This window comes from Benincasa hispida, chromosome 5, assembly GCF_009727055.1.
Source record: "Benincasa hispida cultivar B227 chromosome 5, ASM972705v1, whole genome shotgun sequence".
NCBI lineage: Eukaryota > Viridiplantae > Streptophyta > Magnoliopsida > Cucurbitales > Cucurbitaceae > Benincasa > Benincasa hispida.
In genome coordinates this window covers 35,594,235-35,615,188 of record NC_052353.1, presented here as the reverse complement: position 1 = coordinate 35,615,188, position 20,954 = coordinate 35,594,235, and the positions used below count along the sequence as shown (strand labels likewise).

The 20,954-nt window shown below is 27.7% G+C and overlaps 1 protein-coding gene and 1 pseudogene across 1 annotated transcript; both read left to right on the top strand.

Annotated features, from left to right (window-relative positions):
• LOC120077311 overlaps positions 1–1,932 on the top strand; it is a 46,274-nt pseudogene extending 44,342 nt beyond the window's left edge.
• A 15,766-nt stretch (positions 1,933–17,698) lies between these two features.
• Positions 17,699–20,695, top strand: LOC120077622 (pathogenesis-related protein 1-like). The gene is made up of 2 exons (XM_039031563.1): positions 17,699–18,277; positions 20,557–20,695. The coding sequence occupies exon 1, from the start codon at positions 17,767–17,769 to the stop codon at positions 18,253–18,255; it is 489 nt and encodes a 162-aa protein (XP_038887491.1). The 5' UTR covers positions 17,699–17,766; the 3' UTR covers positions 18,256–18,277; positions 20,557–20,695.
• Positions 20,696–20,954: the final 259 nt, after the last annotated feature.

The following is a 20,954-nucleotide window of genomic DNA, read 5'->3' as shown; positions in this document are numbered from 1 at the left end:
TTTTTTAATTAGGCTACAATTAGTTGTGGCCACAAAAGGCTTTTGTTTTGTTTTGGCCAATGTTTAGTTTCCTGAATAAATTTGTTCTTGGGTGAGTGAGGGAAGTATACTTTTGCAACACACCCTTGATGAAATAACTGTCGAACAATAAACAAATTTCAGCTATCAATTTTTGTTTAGATTAAAAAATAGGGATGGTGGGTTAATAATATGTCACACATCAAGTTCACAACCCACACAACATCTTTTAGTTTCATTGCAACTTGTCTTTTATTTTTCAATTCATATATATAGAGAGTTTCTAATGCAAAATCAAACATCAATTTCACACAAATTTTCAAACATCTTACATAAAGAATAAGTTAAAAGAGAAAAAAAGACAATATGGGTGTGATTAAATCGAGCTTCTTGACTACTATATTATTGATGTCATTGTTATCCTTTAAAGTTAAGACTTGATCCCATGTTGATGTTATTTTTCTTTTGAGGAAGTATGGTGACATTGGGCCTAGTGTTGATATCACTGAGGTAACACACACAATAAAATGAATGTGAAAGTGATTACTTATTGAATTGATAAATTGTCTTTACTAACTTATGTTACCTATGAAACATAGGCTTTGAAAGATGCATGGAATGACGCATGTGCATCTTTTCGTCCAAGTGCGGTGGTAATTCCAAAAGGAATATTTAAAGTAAGTGAAAGAAAATTTAATGGCGCTTGTAAGAGCCCTTTTGAAATTTGACTTTGAGGAACATTGCAGGCTCCAAAACACCCCAAGGGGATAATTAGATTACTTTTGCATATGTTGATAGATTGTACTATCAGGTGGATTTTGATGGTCAAGGAAAGGCAGGTTCGGAAAAGAATGATTGCCATAAAAACATATATTGTGTTGATCTCCCTATTGTATGTTCTATACACCTTGCATTATTTTTCTTTCCAATCTCATTGGTCACAACAAAATGGTAAATACTTATGATAATGTTTAAGGAACTAAGTTTAAAAATAAATTTTAACTGTTACAAACATTAAGTAGGTGCTAAATTTTGAAAGTATAAAGATTATATATTGAGAAAAGAATTGATCATAATTTTGTCCTTCCCTATAAAAATTTGTGGCTTCACCCTTTCTCTGACATAACCTATTGCTTATAAAATGAGCAGAGTTTAAGGTTCAACTTCATTACCAATTCAATTGTGAAGAGAATAACATCACTCGATAGCAAGAACTTCCATGTCAACATCCTAGGATGCAACAACCTCACATTCCATGGTGTCAACATAATTGCACCAAAAAATAGTCCCAACACAGATGGAATACACATTAGTCGATCGATTGGGATCTCAATCACAAAATCTCGAATCGCAACAGGAGATGATTGCATCTCCCTTGGAGATGGAAGCAAACGAGTAAAAGTCACCAACGTGACATGCGGGCCTGGACATGGAATAATCATAGGAAGTCTTAGAAAATACACTAATAAAGAACCCGTTGAAGGTGTCGTAGTGAAGAACACCACTAATGGTGTTAGGATCAAAATATGGCCAGTCTCTCCCGTTGTCGGTACTGCCACTAAAACATGCATTTTCAAACATTATAATGGTCAATGTTAGCAACCCAATTCTCATAGACCAAGAGTACTGTCCATGGAATCAGTGCAATCACAAAGTATTGATCATTCTCAAAACTTTGATTTTGAAATTCTTCATGTCGACTTCACAAATAAACTTTTCATTTTAATTTTTTAGATTCCGTCAAAGATTAAGATTAGTAAAGTGAGTTTCAAGAATATTATAGGAACTTCTGCAACTCCAGTAGCGGTCAAACTTGTTTGTAGTAGCAACTTGGACCTCGTTTATAATGTGAGACCCATCATTTTGAGAATACAAAATCCTCAAACCTGCTCATCCCTTTATGTTTTTCCATGATTTGTTCATTATCCTACTACTTCAAAATGATGGACAACCATAATTATAAGAAACTCCTCTCTGCCTTTTGGTTTCTTTTGGTTTACTTTTCCAAGTAAACAAGATGGTGAAATTTTTTAGGGAAACTTATAACATGAGTACCCTAATTTGATTTTTATTTTATTATTATTATTATTATTTATTATTATTATTTATTATTATTATTATTATTATTATTATTATTATTTTGTAGTCTTTCATCTTGAAACATGAAAATTTTCTAGTATAATAACTCGGTTTGACTGTATTTTTTAAGTGTAGATTCTTTTTTGTCTTTCTTTAAAGGGAATGACAATCTATTAAATTAAATTATTTTATCAAAAATTATAAAACCAAATATGTTATCAATATCATTCCACTTTACAAGGTTATTTCAATTAACACAAATTACACAAAAAATTATTAAAATCCTGGAAAAAAGACTTTCTTGATAAATTGTATTCCTCATTTAGCAAGTGTAAATTCATATCAAGACAATAATTGTCATTGATACATATTCTTAATCGGAATATAATTCAATTGAATAATGCATTTACATCCACAAAGTTAGAGTTTCAAATTGTTCAGGAAAACTTAAATAAGCAGAAAAATAACAGAGAAATTAATAAAAAGACAATAAATCTGGGAACATAAGTATCAACATGGAAAAACTCTATACTAGCGAAAAAATTATGGACGAAAAAAATTTCACCTATGTTAAAAATTATTTCAATCACACAAAATAATTTTCTCCTGATCACTATTACAAGAATACTCTTTCAAATTTTTTGTACTACTCATATTCTTTAATCTCACTCTTAGACTAGAGAATACAAAGGAAATTTAACACACTCAAACTTAAAGTATTTCTAACTGCGGTTTGAACCCAATGACAGACTTTTTTATAGTGTTAGGAGCCCATCACTTTTTATAATATTTTAGATATGGGATATGTGCTCTTCTAATATTTTGCCACAATCGAACACAAATCTATCATTTCCATGCTATTAAACTTGAAGAAAAAAACTACTATGATATATTTCAATATATATAATGTTCGTTAAGTTTTAGAATTAATAAAAAAAATAACCTATAAATTAATTTGATAATGTTTTTGTATTTTATCTTAAACATAATTTTAAGATTTTTTTTTAAAAAAATTGAAAGATAGAACATAGGACTTCTCATTTAAATATTTTTACAAAGATTTTTTTAGTAAAACAAAAATAATGGGGTTCATTTTAATTTATGTTATATTTTTTTAATATAATAAGATAATAATGATGCAGACTAATTAATGATATTAATTAAAGTACAAATTTGGAATTTGGAATTTGGAATTTTAAATTTTAATAAAGAGAAAAAGTTTAAAAATAATTCTAAATCATCTCAACTTGAAATATAATGTTGATTGATCAAATTTCTAAAAATAAATAAATAAATTTATTATATTACTGATGTTATTACCAAGTTAAAGAGTTCCAATTGAATTTTTTCATTGAATTTATTTTTTTAATTTTGGTTTCTGTAAATGAAAATTTTGAATAGTAGAAGAAACAAAAACTCATATCAATTCAATTTTGAGGTGACATTATATAAAAATTCAATAAAAAAAAGGTTTGAATGAAGTCAAAAGTAAATATGTCGTTTGTTGATGGTAAAAGAGAAAAAAATTCCATTGAACTAGCTAATCGTTAAAAAAAGAAATCAAAATTTCGATAGAAGTATTAAAATTTCGAGAAAGTAGAGGAAAATCAAAATTTTTCCTTACCGAAATTTTGAGCTTACCAAAATCTCAAATTGTTCACAATTGCTGGATTTCGATCAAAATTTTTTACTATGATTTTAGAAAAAAAAACAAACAAACAAACATTTGTATATATTATTAGGGTTCATTTCAAATATAGAAAAATGAATAAAAATATTTAAAAATATAATAAATTATCAATGTGTATTAGTGGCCATCAATTGTGACATTTGGTTATATTTTAAAATATTTTCAACAGTTTTGTTATTTAAAAAAATGTTTTCACATTATATTATATATTTGAATTTTAGTCTTGCTTTTAAAAAATTAAATACTATTTTTAAACTTGAAAGTAATCTTCAATTTTCCATGTACATTGTACATGTTCATTACATTACAATATTGTGTGTATATATATTAGAAAAAAATTACATTTTTAGGTCCCGTTTGGTAACCATTTTGTTTTTTGATTTTTAGTTTTTAAAAATTAAGTCTATTTTCTATCCATTTTCTTATCATGATGTACATTTTTCTAAGTATAAGAGTTTTAATCTTAGCCAAATTCTAAAAACAAAAACAAGCTTTTGAAAACTATTTTTTTAGTTTTCAAGATTTGGTTTAGTTTTTTAAACCATTGATAAAAAAAGTAAGCAAGAAAAGAAGAAATTTTGAGGTAAAAGAAGTATTTATAGACATAATTTTTAAAAATAAAAAATAAAAGATCAAATAATTATCAAACGAAGTTTGAATTTGGCAGTGCATTTTAACTCTTTTGAAATTTATTTTGGTAGCATTTTTATTATTTGAGTTAGTTTTTAGTTAATTATTGATAAAAGGCTGATGTGACCCACCATTGTTGTTTTCTCGTCTGCCACTGCCTCTTTTCTCTTTGCCTCTCTTTCCATCTTCATTATTTTCCTCCTCCTTTTTTTTTTTTTTTTTTTTTTTTTTTCCTTTTTAAAAAGGGAGGACCTCCCATTTTCTTTTTCCTTTTAAATTAAACTTGAAAAAAAAAAAAAAGACAAGAAGAGGAAGAAAAATAAAAGTAGAGGTAAAAAGAAAAAAAATGAGAGTGAGAAAAAAAAAGCGGCAATGAAAATGACAACCATGGAAGGAGGATGGAGATTAAAGTTGGAGAAAGATGAGGAAAAAATGAAAGAAAAAAAGATATTATTATATATATGTAAAAGTGATTTTGTTTAGTTTTAGAAGCGATTTTAAAATGTTCAAATTACTAAAAAAGATATTTTCTATTTAAAAAATTATTTAACTAAAAATTATTCTTACATACAAGAGTATTTCAATAAATGGATGAATTAATGGCAAAGTTTGGAGGTGATTTCCCATCGATCACCTCTCAACTAATTATTAAAAAATTTTAATTTTAATTTTAAATGATTAAGATTTTTCTGAAATCCATTTAAACATTTTGTAAAAGGAGAGGAAAGTGATTTTAATAATGTCAACTTTTACAATGCCAAAATTACTTCGAAACATACCAGAACACCACTATCAACTAATATTTAATAGACCATAAGCTATATTTAAATTCAATCCATTTATTTATTATTATTTTGAAGAAAAGAGACAAAAACAATGTCTTTTTACCAAAATGGCTATAAAAAAATCACACAGGACTAGAGAGACATACATCCACCTTAGAAAACTGGTGAATCCAACTAGGAAAATTCTCCCACCATAAACAGGGATAATCTCAATCAAAAGCTTAGGAAACCAAATAATCTGCCACACGATTCTGTGATAGTCCTATATGACGACACACATCAATGTCCATACTAACTTCAAGAATCTCCATCACAAGCGACTGTACTGTCAAATTTACCTCCTCCGCCTTCAATAATCGAACCGCAGTCGGACTGTCAGGCTGTCAGCATTTTACATGCACAGTCATGTCTTTTCATTTTTTTGAGCCTTAAGTTCCTAATGTTTCTCTTTTTTTTTGGAAAAGAAAGTCTCTACATGTTTTGTGTTCCATTTCCAAATATGATTATCGAATGAAAGCCTCCACAAGTACTCCAAGACTTATCATTTTTGCTTGCTTTTTATTTTTCCACAAGAAAAGTCAATATACATGTTTTGTGTTCCATTTCCAAATATGATTATCGAATGAAAGCCTCCACAAGTACTCCAAGACTTATCATTTTTGTTTGCTTTTTATTTTTCCACAAGAAAAGTCAATCTTGGCATATTCTCCCCTTAATTTACTAATCTTATTCAAACCTACAATTTTGCAATTGCCATATTGGAGTTGCGACTTGATATCTAAAATAATCTTCTCCCTCATGTTTTTCTTTTTCCTTTCTAGATACATCGAATTTAAAGAGATAGATTAATGCCTTGTTTGAATTGACTTTTTAAACACTTAAAATTAAAACATTTTGTAAAAACTTAAGAGAGTAAATATAAACAAACGCCAATTGCGTTTAAAGAGATAATTCTTATGACTTAATCTTAGTAGGATTTCGTTCAAGAGTTTCCTGCATAAATATTGATGTTAAAGAGGTTGTCGAAAGAGGTGTAAACTACCCGTTTTTGATTGATAATTAATATTTAATTCTAGTTCATTTGCTAAATTATTTTTATATGATATTTCAACATAATGGGGGAGGATTCCTCATTTAAGTAGGTAATGAAAGAGAGGGTGGGAGAAAAAATTTCTCATATACTAAACCAGGATGTGTCTCCATCCTCATCCTCATCTCATTCAACATTCCATCCCATTTGTCTCTTTTAAATTTATTAGTTTGATACTAAATACATTGCATGTGTTACATAAAGTTTAGAAAGAGAACTTAATTATAAAATTTTAATAATTACAACTTCAATGAATAAGAGAGTTTTAAAAAAAATAAGACATGAAAAAAAACATTTATGAAAATTTTGGACGTTGGGTGAAGAAAAATAAATGGTTATTTTAATTGAGTATAAAATGTATTATAAAAGAATATATAAATTAAACATGTATAAAATAATATATAAATAAATAGTTATTTAAGCTCCTCCGCAGCCAAGCCATCATCGACGCTCCTCAGCCGCACGCAGTCGTGACCCGCGCGGCTGACCGCAGTGATTAAGTCACGCCATTTCGACAGCCGTCCACGCCACTCCAGCCCTCAAGCCGCCAAATCTGCCTTCTTCTGTTTGTCGTCTCTATTGAAGCCACGAATTCGCCATCATGACTCCCGCCATCATGACTCCCTACTCGCTGCACTGCTCAACTCTGTGGCACGTCGCCAGTCATCGATCGCAGTTTTCCAGCCACGCGTTGATGAACTGCATGATTTAATGGCACTAACTAATTGGATTGGACTCTTTGATCATGATGAATATACTGTTGACTGAAAATATATTGAAAATTTTACCCCTAAGATAAACGACAGTAAAATATAACATAGGAGTTATTAAAAACTGATGCATGCTAAGTTACAGGGTTCTTGTTAGTTTTTTTTAATCTAGGCAGGTGTACACATATGACTTTATATATGCACATTCATGACTGATCGTGGACCTTCGGATTACACACTATGACTAATGCATGTTCCTTCGAGTTTATGTTTACGATTGATTCGTGTACCTTTGGATTACACACTATGACTGATGCACATTCCTTCAGGTTCATGTTTATGACTGGTTTGTGTATATTCAGGTTACACATTATGACTGATGCGTGTTCTTTTGGGATCACGTTGATGACTGATAGGTGACCCCTTCAAGATCACTACGACTGAAATGATATGGGTGTACACCGATGCCTAGATAAACAAACTAACAGGTAACCTAGAGGGCCCAGTAGTAGGTCACTTACTATGTATTGTTATACTCACCCTTTCCTCTTCTATGTTTTTCTTTCAGGCAATGATAGGAATGGGTTGGCAAGGGACATTATTTGAGTATGTTACACTCACCCTTTCTTCTTTTATGTTATACTCACCTAGAGGCCCCGTGATAGAGTCATAAGGAATATTAGAAAACGCTTTCGCACATGTTCTGTTTTTTTTATATGGCTTTTGTTCCTTTTATTTGAGTATGTTGTCAGATGACATGTTTTCAATGATTTGCTTTAGGTCATTTTCTTTGTAAACGTTTTATTTGGGACCCCAACTTAATGTTTTGGTTATTGGGCTTATAATTAAATTAATATTTCAGTTTATAACTGTTATTTATGTTTTCACTGTATTTACGTTATAACAGTCAGAATGTTTGAATGAGAATTTGCCTTAGTAACGACCCTTGTCTGAGTACTCGAAAGGTTGGGTCGTTACATATTTTGTACTCTTTTTAAAATTAATTTTGTGATAATTATCATCTTGGTAAAAAAGTCTACTTTATTTTAATCGGGATAATTCGATTATCTTCCTAATTTTGAATTTCGATATGAACAAAATTATTATTATTATTATTATTATTTTAAAATTTTGTGGTCACATGGTTAAAAAGTGTATTTGATATTTGATTATCCAATTAATATTGTACTACTTTTTCTTAAATTTCGTGATAATTATCTCTTACATATTTTTTTAATTTTAATTTTGATGATTTAATTATCTTCTTTTCATTTTGTTTAATTTTGTGATTGTTCGCACGAGGTTTTTGGAGAAACTTGTTTCATGAAGTTGAACTTGAGTTTGTGTTGGTGCAAATGTTGATTTGTTGTGTTGTTGTTCAATCTCTAACACTCGATCATTTGATTCTCTCTCAGTTGAATGCGTGGCTTAAAGTAAAGGAACTGTATAGCTTCAGGAGTCTAGGTGTCTTCTAGTTATTGGTGAATTATCTTGGGCGGTTTGAAATGTAGAATTCCTTCCTTTTTTTCCAAAAAATGAGAACTCCTCTATATAGTTCTTTGGTGGCCTCGTGTAATTAGACTTGGTCGGTCTATGAGTCCGGTCTTTAAGCCCAACTAGTTGGACTTTGGCCTGATTTGACATTTGGGTCAAATTCAAATCATTGTTAGGCTTTGATAAATTTTAACCCAAATAATAATATCAAATTGGGTCAAATTAACCTAATATGATTCAACGGTCATGAAGAAACCATGTGGAATTTGACTTCAACGTCAATTTGGGACACATGTCAATTCCTAATTCGTCCCAAATTTGATGATTTGGAATTTCGTTATTAATTTAATGAATGCATCATTTTGTGATTGGCCAAAAATTTACCCTTCAATAGTGATATCCTTTCTTTTTCTTTTTTTTTTTTTTTTTTTTAAAACTTTTTATTGGATGATTTGATTATCCTCTTCTATTGAAACCAAAATATTCATTTTCTAGTAAAATTTTGATGATAATCTCTGGGTTAGTTTTTTCTTTTTTTGCAAATGTTTTTTTTTTTTTTTTGTTGATTTGATTATTTTGTTAATTCCAATTGTGATTTAAACCAAGGTTTTTTTAAAAAAATATATCGTGATAATTTTTTCTTATATAATAAAAAAAAACTTTTTATTGGATGATTTGATTAGCGTCCTAATTCTAAACCTTAAATTAAACCAAAATACTTTTATGTTTTTTTAATTGATTTGGATAAAATATTATTGTTTTCTACTTTTGTATAAATTTTTAAAATGATCCTTTCTTAGTTAAAAAAAAATGATTTGATTATCCTCCTAATTTCAATATTTTCAAATTTTAATTAAAAATACAATTTTTTTTATGCAAATAGAAATCCTAAAAACTTAATCTCTTTTGATTGCAAGGATCTTCTTCTTGATTTTTAAATTTTATTTTAAATTTTTATGAATTGATGTGTGTGTGGTTACAATAATTTTAAAAACAAAAAAAATACATGTAAAAAATAGTGAAAATTATTATAGACCTCTAAATTCATTGGTGCACATTTACAAAAATTATAACTTGAAAAAAAAATTACAAAATCATTAATCTATCACTTTATCGGTCTCTAAATTTGCTTGAACTTTAAAAATTTTCTTGAACCTGAAAAGCAAGGTCTTTTCTAAGATTAGTAGGTGAATTTGCTGCATATATAGAAAAAAACAATAAAAGCATATAAAAAAGTTATACTAAATCACTCTATATGCTTTTTAAATAATTAAAAAGTGAAAATAAAATTGAAAAAGAGGACATGCCAACAAAAAGTGAGAGAGGTGATATCTTCCTATAGAAGATAGAAGAGATACTTGAAGTAGAGAAATTAAACTTCTCAAAGAAAGAAAAAGAAACATTGGTAAAGATGTTACTATTAACGATTTTTTTTTAAAAAAAATCAACAACAAAATTTCTTAAAATAACCAAATCGTGAATATGTTTTAACAGGATAGAATGTGATTTGTTTTTATTTTTTTACTTTTATTTAACTTGAAATAGATAATAGAGATAAAATGTGATTTAAAAAAAATCGCAAATAAGAAATTAGAGGATAAAATATGATTTTTTTTTTTTAAAAAAAATCCTTTATTTAAAGAGAATTAGATATTATTAAAGTTAAAAATGTGGTGTTCTAAATATTTTCCATGAATTAGAGATTAGAGTATAATGTCATCTTTTAAATTTCTTTTATTCTTATTTAATTTGAAGTAGATAATTAGAGATCAAATGAGATTTTTTTAATGATTTAGATGTGAAATTATGTAAGATACCCCAATAACCATCAACTACAAAAGAGGTAAAACGGAAAATCAAATGTTTCTCCCCCATAGCCCTTTTAGATAATATAGATTATTATAATTACGGTTATGTGTTGTTATTATAATAATAATAATAATAATAATTATTATTATTATTATTATTATATAAACATTGTATTCAAATTTGAAGTTTTACTGTTTAATGGTCAAGATCATGGATATATTTTAATTGAATATTCATATTTAGATTATATATATGAACAATTTGATAGAAAATTATTTGATTCTACTAAAAATTTTAGTATTTTCTCTTTGAATTCAACTTCTTCGTATCGAATTAATAATATTTTAAATAAAATTGTTTAGTGAAAAATTAATTATCTCAATTGTAGTTTTCATTGGAAGTTATTTAAGTTAATTGGACATCTCTGTCAATCACCCCACTAATTAAGAATCACCTTTCAAGTCTCAACTAATTATCGAAAAATTCAATTCTAAAAAATTTTAGACTTTTCTAAAGTTGATTTCAACATTTATTAAATATCAATATTTAAAAGGGTAGTGATTTTGGGATCATTTTGGTCATGCCAAAATCACTCCCTTACATACCGATCAATATATAATAATTGAAAAACTTTGAATAATACAAATACCAAAATAAACTAAACATCAAATTATATATTTAAATTTGGAAAATTTTCACAATTACAAAAAATGTCAAACTATTTATAGAAGTGGCAAAAAAAAAAAAAAAAATACCGATAGATTTCTATCAGCATCTATCACATAATATCAATGATAGACTTCTATCCGTTTTTATTACTGATACATACTGATAGACTTCTATTCTTGAAAATCACTTTTTAAATATAGTATTGTTTTTAAATAAGAAAATGAGTGAACTTATTTACAAATATAGCAAAATTTTACTATCTATCATTTAGATGTCTATCACAGTCTATCACTAATAGATAGTGATATTTTGATATACTTACAAATATTTTCAACAATATTACCTTTAAAATAATTACCTTAAAGTTTATCCATTCAATATTTTTATTTTAGAGAAAAGAGACGTAAACAGTGTTTTAATTTATATGTTCCATTTTCAATATGACTATAGCGACTGAAAGCCTCCATAAGTAGTCCAAGACTTATCGTTTTTGTTTGCCTTTTCTTTCCACTAGAAAAATCAATCGTGGCATATTCTCACCTTAATTTACCAAACTCATGTCTCATTCAACATGTAATTTTACATATACAATTTTAATATTGAAAAATAATTAGAGAATGTTGCAAATATAAACATTAGACCCAAAATATTAGTACATATAATATAATGTAAAAAAAATTATAAATATGATCAAATTTAAATAGTCTATCAATGATAGACCATATTATTGGTAGGAGTCTATTAGTGATAGATCATATCACTAGTAAAAGTCTATAACATAGAAGTCTATCGCTTAGACTTGACTATATTTGCAATTTTTTTTAAATGATATTATACATTTGGTTATTATTCCTAAAAATGCTACCAATTGTAATTACCTTAATAATTAATACCTCAAATAACTTTCTTCTCGAAAACCTATTTGTTTGGACTTTTAACCACTTCAAAATAATATTTTTACGCACTTAGGAAAGTGAATATAAATACTCTAATTAACTACGTTTAAAGAGATAAACTCTCACAACTTAACCTCATTATTAGGATTTCTTTTAAAAGCTTCCTACATAAATAAATATCTTGGTGTTAAGGGGAGATCGAAATAGGTGTGGAAACTCCCTGTTTTGGATTTGATAATTAATATTGAATTTTAGTTCATTTACAAAATTATTTTCTATGATATTTCGATGATAGTGAATTATTAATTACAAAATTAAAATTAAAATGAGACTTTTATTTTATTAACTTTTTTTAAAATTCAGTCATTTACATGGAGATTATGGTGATGCACATTTTTTTTAGCACAACATATCTTATATGAGATTTAATCTCAAACATCCTTTATGTCACAAATGAACACTACAACAAAATCATGTTTTCATGATTCTAAAAAATTATCATAAACAGATTTTTCGATTCTTTTTTTTCCATCCTTGAATTCACTATCAAGGAAAGTGAATCAATGATACATAAAAAAATTATTTATTTCATAACTTTTTCTTGCAAAGATATTTTTGCAAAGGTATTGTAATTAAAGTGTAGGGAGTGGGAATCAAACTCTCAAATCTTGAGGTCGATAGTATGAACACTATGTCAGTTGAACTACGCTACTGTTAGCAATGTTTCATAACTTTTCAATACAATAAACAATAAACATTTATTGACATCTATTACATATTATAGTAACATTTTCTATGACAATTTATCATGGTCAATAAATGATCCAAAAGTTGACTTTTTCTGTCAATTAAACATTTATGATTACATTGTTAATAATCTTGCCCGCTTCCAATTGATGACTGACTATTAAATAAGTGTTGACATAAGTCCCTGTACTGGGGCTCGGCTCCCGAACCGTACGTGAGCTGCCTCGTACGGCTCTTCCTAAGAAATTAAAGCCCCCTCTCTATAAATAGAAAAAAAAGACTTTCAAAAAAGCCTTGCCAACTATAATAAGTGGCTATTATTAGAGAAACAGCTTCCTTCCTTGACTTCTTTGCTCAGTCAAGCTTCCTTGTTATAATGTCACGCTTACATTGTTAATAATGCTTTGCTCGTGACACTTTTGGACGTCATTGAATTACTTGCATGAAGACATAGATAACAGTCTATCGTGGTCTATGTATATAGACAGTGAAATTTTACTATATTTGTAAATATTTTGATTTATTTTCCTACATTTGAAAACAACCTTATATTAAAACTTTTTAATATCGAAAAATCCCTTTTTTGTTTAAAATAATAATAATAATATCAAAATTTTAGAAAATGGTCGTGGTTTAACTAAAACTATTTCTAACCAAGGCATGGCTTCAATCATTATTATTTAATTAATTTCTAACTAATCTTGAACATGAGCCAAGCTAATGAAACATTGAAGTCAATGTTTTAAACAAGGGATGGTAGTACAAATAACAATTAGTCCCAAAATAATAAAATATATACCACAAGGATAAATATATTAGAGTTATGACATAAAATCAGTGCCAGAATCGCTGATAGCAACTATCAGTGATAGACATGTTGGTAAAACTAAAAAGCCCACCCATAACCCACACATAGCCCACCATTTCACACTTCTTATAGTTTTCTCAAATTGAAATCTATCATAAATAGCAACTATCGGTGATAGCCACTAATAGCTACTATTACTTGCTATTGGTGATGGCTGCTATCAACGATAACTTTCGATTTGAGAAATATTAATACAACCTTAAAATAGCAACACTTGACATATTCGCTTTCAATTTACTATTAGTTATTAGTGGTTATCATTGATACACTTTCATCAATTGAAATCAAAGTTGAAATATTAACACATAAGGCTATCAGTGTGAATCAGTTATAGACTTTTATAAGTAGCTATCAACTTTGAAAGAAAACTATTGACTTTCAAATATTAACACTTAAAACTATAAGTAATATAAGTCTTTATCAATGAAAGGTCTATAAGTGACTATCACTAATTATCTAAGTCATATCATCAATATCATTAATATCATTTATTTAATTGATATATACCTAAGCCATATCATTGATATACATATACCACTAATAGCTTCTATTAGTCTATCACTGATAGCTTCTATCAGTGGCTATCAATTATAGACTTTCATCAAAGGGAATCGACTTTAATATCATTGATATCATCGATATATGGATATCACCTAAGTTCTATCATGATATCACTGATATCACTTATATAGTGGTTATTGGTGATAGCTTCTATCACTGATAACATTCTATCAGACATAACTTTTGTCATTCCTTTCTACAATCAAATAACATGTTGATAATTTCTATCAATGATAACATGCTATTAGTGATAACTTCTAGGCATTTCACTTACACTTTAGTTCAAGATTCAACTTTATTAATTAAATTCACTAAGTTCGTTATCAATGATTGATTTCTATAAGTGACTATTAACTGTGAAAAAAATCATTAAAGATTAAGCTATCAATGATAGAAAATATTAATGGTTATCACTAATAGACCTTCATTAGTGAGTATCCATTTTGAAAGAATAACACTCGAAGCTATCAGTGACTATTATTGAGGCCTCTATCACCGATATTTTTGTATAACTATTATAATTCTATCAATGGGTTATAATAGTCTAACAATGATAGTACACTGTCATCGATATATTTCATATTACTGATATGATTCTATCAAAGAAATATAATAGTTTGCTAATGATAGACCTCTATCATCATTATTTATTGGTCTATCAGTGATAAATGTCTATCGGTGATAGACTTTTCCAATCGATAAACTTCTATTATTGAAAATATATTAATTTTGATTCACGATTTTTGTTTAGTTTCTATAATTGATAAAACTTGATCACTAATGATTCTATCACTGATAGAAGTGTACCAGTGATAGATTTTAAACTTCTACCAAAGATGGAAGTATACCCTTAAGAAAATATTAGCATGATTCACGATTTCTATTTAGTTTCAACTATCGATAGGAAATTGATGCTTCTATACAGAAGTCTATCAGTGATAGACTTTTATAATCAATACACCTATATCATTGATAGAAGGATATCATTGAAAACATATTAGAGCGATTCACGATTTTTGTTTAACTTCTATCCTTGTCACTGATGTTTCTATTATCGGATAAAAGTCTACCAATGATAAAATTGCCAATGATAAATTTCTGTCACTGACAGACTTTGTTATTGGTGATTAAAATATATCATTGATAGACAAATTTTACAACGAATTAATTGTAGAATTACAATTAAAAAAAAGCTCAAAATTTCATTAATTGAAATCAACATCCACTATGATTAATGCCCAAAATTCTAAAACAAATAACAAAATATATCAATCAAATTACAATAATCTAATGGACACTTCTTTGTCAAATTAACAAAATTAAGACATTCCAGAGTTTAAATTCATGGCCAGTGAATGATATATACATATTTTTGGAGGGTGTAGATTGTAGTGGGGGAACTGAGACATGGAGATGGGACCTTTGTGATATTTCAAAGTTCGATGAGGTGAAATTGGTGATAGAATGCACTGCTAAAACCAAATAATCGAGAGGGGTAGAGATTGATTACGGGGTATAATAGGAATATTGAAAAAATAAATTAAGAGATTCGATTATTTTGCTATTTTTACAGTTTGTTTAAAATTTTGCTATATACTTGAATATAATCACCGAAAAGGCTACCTGCTGTATTGCTATTTCATTAAGTTTAGGTTACAACTATTTTAATCTATCTTTCCATTATACTTATAATAATATATTGTAACTTTTTAATATAAAAAATCCCTTTTTTTTTTGTTTAAAATAATAACAATAATAAAACCAAATTTTAAAAAAATGGTCGTGGTTTAACTAAAATTATTTCCAATCAAGACTTGGCTTGAATAATTATTGTTTAATTAATTTCTAATTAATCTTGAACATGAGCAAAGTTAATGAAACATTGAAGTCAATGTTTTGAACAAAGTACTCTTAATTAATTAAAAACGCAACCGATAGAAGCTATTTTAAGTTAGAATATTATTTATTTGATCTTTCTACCTTCTTTATTTTATTACATAAATTGCTTATTTTTTTATTAAAGAATTTTAATTCGGTATTTATATAAACACACTTTTAAATACTATTAAAATAAATTTAATAACTAAAAAATTAGGTAGGTTTGAATCGTCAACCAAATCTAAGTATTGCTCAACTTATTAAAGCACATGCCTTCAACCAAGAAAAATAGAAGTTCAAATCTCCCACTCCTATTTTATTATTTAATTAAAAAAATATATGAGTACTAGCCTCGATTAGACATTAATTTTTAATTAAGATAGCTTTTAATCATTAAAGACCTGTTTGATGACTATTCCATTTTAGATTTTTAGTTTTTAAAAGTGAAGTCTATGAACTTCGTTTTCATCTCTAAATTTATTACTCCATTATCTACTTTCGAACAATATTTACAAAAACCAAACTACATTATGAAAATAAAAAAAAAAGAGTTTTTTAATTTTTTTTTTAAATTTAACTTTTACTTAAGAAAGCAAAAAAAAACAATTGAAAAAAATTAAAAAGAAATAGATTTAATGTTAAAATTTAAAAATAAAAAAAAATAATTATCAAACGAAGTCTTTTAAGTTTTTTTAATTCAATAAAGTCTATGACTAATCTGAGTGAAAAATGGTTAGGCAACGCTATGGCATACACATCAAAATACCTATATTACATGTTTTTTTCCTGTGTTTTCTTTGCTCATTCTATCATTCCTGAATGATTAAGATATAATATTAAAATAATAAATTATAGTAACAAATAATATATTAAAAAAGAACAGTTAAAAATCATTTTTAACTCCTAAACTATAAAAGAAAAGAAGTAACAATTTAGTCAATGTAATTTTAATTTTGTAACAATTTAATTCGTAAACTTTAATAAATAAAATTTAGTTCTTATAATTTCAAATTTGTAAGAATTTAATCCCCATCGTAGAAATTAGCATGAATATTTAACAAGCTTTCTTTCATAAAAAAAAATCGATCGACTAATTAAAAATTCAATATTTTTATTAAATACAAAGTTTACATGATAAAATAATAAAAGTTGACATCTAATTTAGATGATTTTTTTTTTTCTATTAGAGACTAAATTGTTACAAATTTGAAAATATAAGGGTGAAATTATTACATACTAAAGTTCATGGACTAAATTGTTATAAAATTGAAAGTACAAGGATTAACTTATTACAAACCAAAGTTCATAGATTAAACCGTTATTTTCATGAAAGTTCAGGAATCAAAAGTGTTTTTTAACCATAGAATCACCCGTTTGGGTATATTAATTATGTGTATACTATGCTTTTGAACAATCCACAAACACAATAATTATCTTGCGAGTCTAACTTTTTGAATAGAGTCTATGACTAATCCAAGTGAAAAATTGTTAGGCAAACACTGTATCCATATACTACATAAAAAATATCTGTATTGCATATTTCTACATGTTTTTTCCTGATTTTTCTTTAGTCATTATATCATTCGTAAATGATTAGTATATATTATTAAAATAATAAACTATAGTAACAAAAAACATATTAAAAAATCTTAACATAGCCGTCCATCAGTTTATTTAGTTGCGTGTATGCTATGCTTTTGAACAATCCACAAACCTAAAATGATCTCCTTCTTCACATAATATTCCACAAGTTCATGCCTATAAATCACAGCCATAACCATCCCATTTTCTCCACACCAAAACTTCTCAGTATTTTTATCACAAATCCAAAACCAAATAATAATGGATCTTCTCAAGCTCTCCCTCTCCCTCTTTTGTGTCTTGAGCTTCACCATGCTCCCATCCTCTCTAGCTCAAGACTCGCCTCAAGACTACCTCAACGCCCACAACGCAGCCCGTGCCCAAGTTGGGGTCGGGCCAGTCCAATGGGACGAAAGAGTAGCAAGTTTTGCTCGACAGTATGCCAATCAACGCATCAACGACTGCAAGTTGATACACTCAGGCGGACCGTATGGGGAGAATATTGCATGGGGCTGGCCAGACTTATCAGGCACGGCTGCAGTTCAGATGTGGGTTAATGAGAAGCAATTCTACAATTATGGCACCAATACATGTGCGGCTGGCAAGGTGTGTGGCCATTACACTCAAGTGGTGTGGAGAAAGTCAGTGAGAATCGGATGTGCCAAAGTGAAATGCACAAACAATGGTGGTACATTCATCATTTGTAACTATGACCCCCGAGGGAATATTATAGGCCAGAAACCATATTAAAAAAGGGTTTGTTTGAAATAAGGTCAGTATTGATCACTCAATGAGCTGCTAAATAAAAGTAATTTCAGGTGTGATCTATCTAATGATCATGCTCTTTTGAATGTTATATATATAGTGCATACCATACCATTATTAATCAAATAATGAGAATGAGAAGGTTACATTATGTGATCAGTATAATGAGTCCCAAAGATTCTTAAATACAAAGGATAGATTTGGATGCTATAATTAGAAACAAATATGTAAACAACAAAACCCATCTTAAAATTATGGCAAGACAGTAATTTGAAAGTCCCTACTAAATACATAAATAAATAAACAACTACTTATTTCGTCGAAATGAGCATAACTCAACTAATATAGTATTTATTATCAACCTTTAAATTAGAGGTTCGATTTTCCCACCCACATATGGTAAAAAAAAATATTTGTTTCTAAAAATTACACCCACATGGTTTATTAATGTGATAAGAACTAAACCCTAGTGGAAAAATGAGATTATTTTTTTTTAGCTAATTCCATGAATTAGTCACTTATCCTCTCATTGACTTGTTCACCATTTCTTTCCCTCATTTATTTCCTTTTTAATTTTTCTGCATTACTACTACGTTTTTTTTGCATAGTCAATTCATAGTTTGTTTGATAACGTTTTCATCTCTTGGTTTTTATTAATATTTTTCACTTTTTAAGAAACAAATTTGTTTGGTAACTTCATCCGTTGTTTATTTTCAAAATTTGATAAATATTTCTAAAAAGATTGAGTTAAGTGTTACAAACTATTCGAAGTAGTTTTTTCCTATCTGTTTTAATTTTATGTATAACGCGGTTTTAAAAGTAGATTAGGAAAGGATTTTGTTGGGTTGGTTATAAGGGGAGGAATATAGTTCTTTTATGTTTTTATGAGATTTAATCAAGAAAAATTTCTGAGATCCTTTGATGAGAATTAAATGAAAAACAAAACGTGGGGTTAATTTGTCAATGTATAGATGACACGACCTTAATAAAAAAATTATTTTATGAAAAAATAGGAAGGAAGGTTATATTGTTGTGAAGTACAAACCAAATGTCAAAGTGAGTATAATTCCCGAATAATTAACATACACTCATTTCTTTTGAAATTGAAGGTTCAATCCTCATCCCTGCAATTATTGTATTAAAAAAAAAAAAAGCCAAATAGAACATCTATATTGGGTTTTTAGGTTGTGTTCCTTAACTACTTTTGTATGTTTGATTAAACAAATTATTCTTTAATTTTTGTAGAATCACTTTTCAGTCTATTGCATTGTTTACTTATGTTGTATGGTTTTTTTTTTTTTTTTTTTTTTTTTTTTTTTTTAAAAAAAAAAAAAAACTTCGGATGTCTTCGATATTTACTTATTTTTCAAATTTAATTTCAAATTTAAATCTGTTATCCAACATAGGTGTGGAAAATCTTTGCCGTTCGTACACTCCAATACTTCAATCAATTTATAATCATTTAGTTTTTTTTAAAATTTTTTTGAAGATTAAGTTTATAAATATCAATACATCCATCAATTATTATTTTTATTTTCTTATCTATTTTTATGAATGTTTTCAAAATTCAAACAATAAATTTTTGAAAATTATAAAAAGTAAAGACCTTATTTGAAAAAAAATGGAAAAATTTGACTAAGAACTCAAATATTTACTTAGTAAAAGGTGAGAAAAACAAACAAATTTTGTTTAAATCAAATTGTCATGAAAAGGACCTAAGGATCTAGACTAATTGACCAAATAAAGGCGTGGAAATTGGGAGAAAAGAACAAACTTTGAACCAATTTTCCAATAAATTCGAAAAGAACATGGAAAATTTGAATGGGTACAACTTTCATTTTTTGAAAAATATGCAAAACTATACATATGATTAGATACAATACTACAAGAGTTGTTCTTTTTTTTTTTTTTGAAGGACAAAACTACACAAGAGTTGTATATTCACAATATTACAATATTTATTTGAACAACAAAGACCAAAACTCATAAGGAAGCATTGCAATTAACTCCTCTATGATTACTTCTATTCAAACTTGCTACTTATAGAGTTCAATTGCAACAATTCTAAATGTTTAAAGGTGTAATAGTTGGAATTTAAATTTTGAAAAGTATATATTGAATACTCATTTGTTCTTAAAAGTCATGTCTAATTTGGTGTCACTTCCACTTGGCCCATGTTGACACAACACACTACTACTTTGTTCATTTCTATTAAGAGCTTATTGGTCACACAAAGATTATCATGATATCTCATGCAAATGATCTTTCTTTCTCAACTCTTGCAAGGGTTCTAGCACAAACAACATTCTCTGCATCCCAGTAGCCAAGAAGCTAGTGTCTAATACTATAGTATTACTACAACAAGCACTCCAATGTACTATTCTATACTTTTTATCTTCTTCGAACAAATCCTATATTCGACCTAGATTTGAACCTCTAACCTCTTAATCGAAGGCATGTGCGATGTGTCTAGACCAATTGACATTATAGTTAATACTGTTGAATTTAATTTTTTTTCATACTTAGTAAGGGCCAGTTTGGATTGATTAAAGGATTTTTTTTTCTAAAAAAAGTCATTTTTCTTTTAACTCTTTTTTATATATAAAAAAAAAGGTTTAAAATACCCTTTGAAAAGTGTTCCAAAAGCTATTTTGAGTGATTGTTAAATACCTCCATTTTTTTAG

Coding starts and splice junctions, on each gene's coding strand:
- LOC120077622 (XM_039031563.1), top strand. CDS start 17,767: ATGGATCTTCTCAAGCTCTCCCTCTCCCTCTTTTGTGTCTTGAGCTTC.